Source organism: Macrobrachium rosenbergii, chromosome 44, assembly GCF_040412425.1.
Source record: "Macrobrachium rosenbergii isolate ZJJX-2024 chromosome 44, ASM4041242v1, whole genome shotgun sequence".
Classification (NCBI taxonomy): Eukaryota; Metazoa; Arthropoda; class Malacostraca; order Decapoda; family Palaemonidae; genus Macrobrachium; species Macrobrachium rosenbergii.
Window position 1 is genome coordinate 29,269,168 of NC_089784.1, and position 6,939 is coordinate 29,276,106.

At 35.0% G+C, this 6,939-nt stretch overlaps 1 protein-coding gene across 1 annotated transcript; it reads right to left on the minus strand.

The window, feature by feature from the left end:
- Positions 1 to 1,364: 1,364 nt before the first annotated feature.
- Positions 1,365 to 2,138, minus strand: LOC136829567 (uncharacterized). Its single transcript, XM_067088414.1, has one exon. It carries the CDS (start codon positions 2,136 to 2,138, stop codon positions 1,365 to 1,367), a length of 774 nt encoding a protein of 257 aa, XP_066944515.1.
- Between the last annotated feature and the right edge of the window lie 4,801 nt (positions 2,139 to 6,939).

Here is a 6,939-nt window from a genome sequence, read left to right on the forward strand (position 1 = left end):
TCATTCTTAGCATAAGCATCACAATGCCAGCATTCCAGCTGTATGTATCATATCGTCATTCATGTTTTGTATACTGAAATATGTATGTTTTTTCATCCTCTGCAAACACAGTTGGTTATGCTCTGACCTATGTTTTGCTCGCCTCATGTCAGGCACTACATTTCTGCGCGCAAGAGCTATTGACCTGTCTGTTTGTTGTTGAAATAAATTAGTAAGTTTGTAGACACAGCCTCTTACTCATGCCTTCGCTACAATGCATTATCTAAAGTTTTGATCACATGTTTTTGTGGATAAAAAAATTCCTCAATAAAACATGCCCATCATGATAAGTAATGCTGTTGAAAGAAATGTAAAGGGAAAAATGATAGGTATATAAGACGGCAATTGCCCTTCTACAGTAATTTACGGGAATAAAAACGATAACCCTGTGTAGGTTGATACTGCCAAGTAATCTTTCATTAATGATAGAATGTAATTTCTTTATAAACCGGTTGCAATTCTCATCTCTTCACACATACTGACTTGTTTTATAGTAGTACCAATCTGTGGTGAGGGTTTGGGCGTGCCTGAAAACGAAAACACACGTTGCCATATCTTCAAGTTCTTTGTTTAGGCGGCCAAAGTCAAAGCTCTGTATTTCTTACTAATCCCCCAAAGGAATCATTCATTACCCTAAAGTCAGAACCTATGTCCTCTACAGATTATCCTCCTTTGAGAGTCTGGTGAGGTGGGAATGCCCGCTCCAATTGTCTTAGAAGGGTTCGCTGGTATAAGTTTATTTTTCCTTTATTCAGATATTTATCATATAGTGTGTATTGGCATTAAAACTTCAGAGTTATGAAACAGTTCTTTTTATTCTTCAATTAGCCCAACTTATTTATTAACAATCTTCAAAAGACACAAAACTAAAGGGAAATCACGGATATGATAAACAAATTTCACACAATTTCTTTATTTTTAGAAATATTCAAGTAATAAATACAGCATATCTGATAAATAATAATGATACACTATCAAAGCTCGTGATCATATGCATCTACAATGGTTTACAAAGAGAACAATAAAGAACAGCGTAAAAAGACTGTATATATATATATATATATATATATATATATATATATATATATATATATAATATATATATATATATATAAATATATATATATATATATATTATATATATATATATATATATATATATAATATGCACGCGCATGCAATAATACAAATGTGTATAAATATAGTAAATTTAAAGTGTTTATGATATATATATATATATATATATATATATATATATATAGAGAGAGAGAGAGAGAGAGAGAGAGGGTAGCTTTAAGAGGACTCCTCATCAGAAGAGTCAAGACTTAAATGAATGAGTCAATGTATTTATCTATCAAAATATCTTTTGGTGCATCTTCCACTTGCAATTGCTCGGCATGTCTTACGGCCTTCTCCCAGTTTTCAGGTGTCACAGTATCCAGAGCTTCTTTAGTAAGTTCCTGTTGATTTGCCATCTTATAATTGTTTCGTTTCGCTATGAAACTTTTCACTTGGCCCCAAATTAGTCCTATCGGGTTGTATTGGCAGTGGTAGGGAGGAAGTCGAATAATTTCAGGCCCATTTTCTGCTGCAATTTTATCTACGACATAAATGTCTTTTATTTTAACGGAGTACTCCTTTACCATCTCTAAAAGTTGACGTTTCAACATTTTCTCTGTTGGTTTCGCACCTTTAGAGATGAGCCTTTCTGTAATTACTGCCTTTTTCCTTGACATCGTTGGTAGTCTTTCTACTTTCCTTGAATGATAAGGAGCATTATCCATCACAATAACTGAAGTTGGTGGTATGTTCGGGAGCAACTGGCAACGAAACCATTCTTCAAACACTTCGTGATTAATTTGACGGTGATAATCACCATCATTTTTTGCAGTGAATTTAAGCTCAGCGTTTGGAATGAAGCCTTCTGCAGAGCCTGCATGCAGAATTATAAGTCGGCCACCTTTTCCTGACGGCACTTTAATTCCAGTAGCATTCTCTGTTTTATTATCTTTCCAGCATTTTCCTACAGTGTAATTTTGATTAACCCAAGTCTCTTCCAGACAAATTACAGTTCGTCCGTTCTTTCTGACTTTTTGCATTTTTTCTAGGAATCTTGTTCACAAGCATTACACGTCATATCGTTCCATCAAAAATTTCCTACCATCGAGTTTTGCGTACCGGAAACCAATTTCTTTCACAATTTTTCTTAAAGATTCTTTACCACCTTTGAATCCTGTTCATTCCCTCATTTCAAACAACACTTTGCTAATGGTTGGAATTTCTTTCCTCTCATAAAATTTGAGAATTATATGACGAAGCAAACATTTGTCAAAGTCATCCAAACCAGTCACAGGTTTTGATCTTTCCTCTTCTTTATCTCGAAAACTGGGTCACCAAATAATTCTTGCGACTCTCATGCTTCTTTACATATTCGTTCAACTGTAGCTTTACAGACTTTTGTTGCCCCAGCTGTACGAAGAGTTGCATTTGCAGCATCAGTAATGGGACCCCTGTTCCGTTTCTCCATTGTGAAGTATCTTAACACATTATGAATAATTTTCCTTGCCTGTCCTTGAATGACTCCCAGTGAGGAACTCTGACCATCCATGACGACTACAAAAGGCTGCTTTGTCCTGTAATGAGTGACAACTGCAGCTCATAATATAGCCGTGCCTGGCCCGAGACACGAGGTCAGAGAAGTGCATACCAAAGCCACATTTCTTCACTTCAAAAGGTTAATATTAATGACTGGTTTAACACAATATTCATCGGGATCAGTGTACAACAATCAAGATTCAATCATTTTTGGAGCAAATTTATTAATTTCAGTTACTAAACTGCTACCTTTACCTCATTAAGAATTGCAATAGATTGATGTTTGGCAACGCCAGACAAATTTCAATCCTACCCACGGTGTTTAGATTTTTTCATCTTATCACCCGAATATTTTTTTCCCATATTCAGTTGACTGTTGTCCTGAAACAATCTACACAAGAAAAAAAATAATATCAAAGATGGAAAAAACAATTTCATATTCAAATTTCTCTATTTATAGAAAATTTCAGATAAACATCTTTTAAGCATTTAATCACACACACACACACACGTGTTTGAGCGCCAACTATATTTACATCCGCTAACCCTCACCTTCACCATAAAGGACTCCAACTTATAAGATTTGACCGTTCTTAAGAAATTAACGAAGGGTTTATTGTTTCTTAACTGACAGATACAGATTTCAACACTTGACCTGAGAATCGAGATTATAGATGTGGCAACATGGATGCCACGTTTCTCAAATATGATAATGAAAAACTGTTTAAAATATTGATCATTAACAACTGTATACATAAAAACCATGTTTAGTAAATATTTCAGAGTAATTCCCTTTAGTTTTGTTATATAACAACGACCTATATTCCATAAAAATTTTCCCTAGAATGGAAGTTTGGCACCGCACGTAAATGACTTTCGTCCCAACAAAACCCTCACGAAGGTTTGGTTTGACTCAGATAAGCTAGACTTATGCTGGCACGAGCTCTCACCGTTTAGGGTAGTTACAATAAATTACTACCGAGTACTGACTACTAACCAAATTGTGCTGTGGTTCTTATTATTGATTTTCTGGTAACAATATGGAATTGGAAAAGACGGAGTGTAAGTGGTAACCCTTTAAGCAGCTTTCTAAAACATATGATAAATGGAATCTTTGGAAAAAGCTGTTAATGGAGAATTATAAGAAAAACTTAAGAACTTATTTCCGATGGTATTTATTATAACATTTTTAATGTTAATGATTAAGTATTATGTATGGTTATAAATTAAAGAAAATTGTAATTAAATGTAAGGTAAATGTTGTATGATGAACATTTGTAAAAAAAAAAAAATATATAAATTAAGATAGGCTTTAAGTGTTGTACTAAAACAATATGAGGAACATTGTTACAGAATTCATGTAATATTGTGACTGGAGACTAATTTTTATCGTACATAGAACATTTTTAAATTAAATATGAAAAAAACTTACCGACACGGTCTAATCGATATCTCTAAGAGTGGTTTGATAGAGCACTTTAATATTCCTGTTTTCCAGGAGTCTTTTCAATAGGCATTGGCTGTAATCCCCTCCAGATATTTAGGCGCCAGCCCTGGTGAATTCCATTATGGAAAAGCAAGGCAAGAAATTATCGCATTTCTACACTCAAGGTAGAGGACTTTAAAAGGCTTTAAGAGTGACCCTATAATCTCATATGTTTTAAAGGCTACCTGTTGCCCGCGTGATTAACCAGAGGCTGTCTGAAGGCACTTTCCAGGTCTAGCTCGTACTGATATTGATTTCCTTTAGAAATGTGGATGGCAATTCCTAAACAGATTTTTCCGAAAAGAAGGTCTTCATCAGGCCGCGAAATAGTTCTTATTGTAATGTAAGGCATATAATCATCATAGTTTAATACCATTTTAATGACACTCAAAACAAACCATTCTCCCTAAGGGTCAATCTTAACTCCACACCCTTATATTTTATCCAGATTATTCTATCGTCTTTCCTCCTTGTGAAGATCCTGTCGCCCAAGGTTTCATCTGCTCCCATTCCTATGGTGGGCCCAAGGAGGTCCTACATCTTGATAGTGATCCTCCCCTTTAGTTTTGTATAAAAAAAAGTTAATCGCCTCTGTAAAAAAAAAAAAAAAACGTTCATTTTCTGCCTTTATTTTAACCATCACGAGGAGACGTTTTTATACAAATGTGTCTCTTCCTTTTTGTTTATTTAAAAATCTTATGGGAGCCATAAATTAATTTGGAGCACAAGATGTTCTGAACAGAGCGAAAATAAACAAATAAATTTTTGATCAAAGCCAGACGACTGCAAAAGATACATAGGTCTAAAAAACATATTTAGCATAATAGTAGCAAAGAGTACCCATGAAATCGTATTAGACTACACAGGCATATTTTTTCCCTATGTAAAATTTAACCATAGACTTCCAGATTACATTAGATCACATTTAGATTTTTCTACAATGCTGTGGTACGAGGAAGCAGTACAGGCATGACTGTTAGATTAAAATAATCACAAAAAACAGTTTTTGGGATATTTGTATTGTTCAAGAGCACACGTTATTTTTCAAAAGTTATAACGATTAAAATTATTGCATACGAGGGTCACAGTTGTTATATGAAGACAACCAAAGAATTAGGAAATGAGACATTTACAAAACCAAAAAAATAAACTGCTAAATGGTATCACTATTATTTGCAACTAAACTTGTACTTTCAAACAACAGTAATATCAAATGTTTTTATGTGAAATGGCAAATGATGTTTGTTGTTAAAAAGTAATTTTCAGTGCAGAATTATTATCCACTGTGGTATTTTTGTGGGGGACGCAGATAACAATATTCAGCAACTTTAAGAAGTAAAGATGGTAAATCCTATCCATTTCTCTCCTCTCATACTTCTAACATATTTATATTAAATCCTGCCAATTATGAAACATGGGCACAGAGAGAGAGAGAGAGGTGGGTAGGGCCACCTAGGCTGAACTTACACAGTTCAAATAACCGTTATGACTTTATATGGAGACCATTCAGCATCACTCGGGAGAGAGCTTTGGATGGCGACAGACGTGCATTTTTTTGCTCCGTCGCTTTGTTGACTGTTCTGCTCGTTACAAGCAATTATTGCTCATTGCCTTATCTTGGAGACCTTGATCAACTTGTTGCCTTACTATGGCAACCAAGGATGCCGTACGAGACGTTGAAGAGGATCTGGCTTTATCAAGTAGTGAAACAAGTGAAATAAGTTATCTTGCTACATCTAGGTCTAGGAGGAGAAGGAAAAAACCGAAGAAAACTAAAGTCAGTGAGATGGAAGTAGCTGAGAGTGATGGAAATCTTGTAGTCAATAAGAGACTAAAAGTAGTGAGTAGGAAAAATGTGGATAACAATCCGAGTTCAAGTTTGATGGTTGATCATTCTGCTGCTGGGCCTAGTACTACACGGCAGTCGAATATCATTCCGGGTAGTGGTCATGAAGCCAATAATGAAGGACTAAGTTCAAGGAAGTGTTTGTATTTTCCCAATGCACTGGAAATGGATTTTCATGGCAAGATGCAGTGGACGATAAGACTTTATAAAAAACATCAAAATTTTGAAGTATTGTTAAGGATGATAATGCGGTGAATTTCTTATCTACCACTGGCTTTGAAGATATTGTGTTAGAAAAACCAAAGGATGATGGGAAGTACACTAAAGTAATTGTGTTTGGTTACCCTTTATGTATGGATCCAAATGATTTATTGGTAGACGAAAGGTTTGTTTGGGCTAAACGACGTGAGGTTAAGCAAAAAGGTGAGACTAGTCTACAACCGCAGGTGATAGCACTTATAAGAGGTGAGGTTCCAGAGAAAATATTTGTTTCCTGCCTTGGATATAAACGGCTTGCTGTGTTTAAGGAAAGTCCTGTGTTATGTTTCAAATGTAGCAAATGGGGCCATTTTGCATATAAATGTGAGAGTAACTTTAAATGTAGATATTGCAGCAAAGGTCATGACTCGAAAGAATGCTTGGATAAAATCAATAATGTTAAAATTGTTCCAAAATGTTGCAATTGTGGAGGTGACCACAATGTTAGTTCTTGGTTTTGTAAAAAGAGACCAGTTATTGGTGTTAAGACTCCAAGTGCTTTAGCTTCTCAACCACTGAATATGAACGAAAACGGGGTTGTTATGCCAGCTACAAACGTATGGGAACGAAGATAAGAAGAAAGGCAACGTCAAAAGGGGGAGACCTCTAGTCGTAGTCTAGTTTGTGATAGACATGATAGTGTTATTCAAGCACTTCGTTTAGAAATAGAACTTAAAAAGGTAATCTTGAGCATGAATGATAAACTATTAAAAGT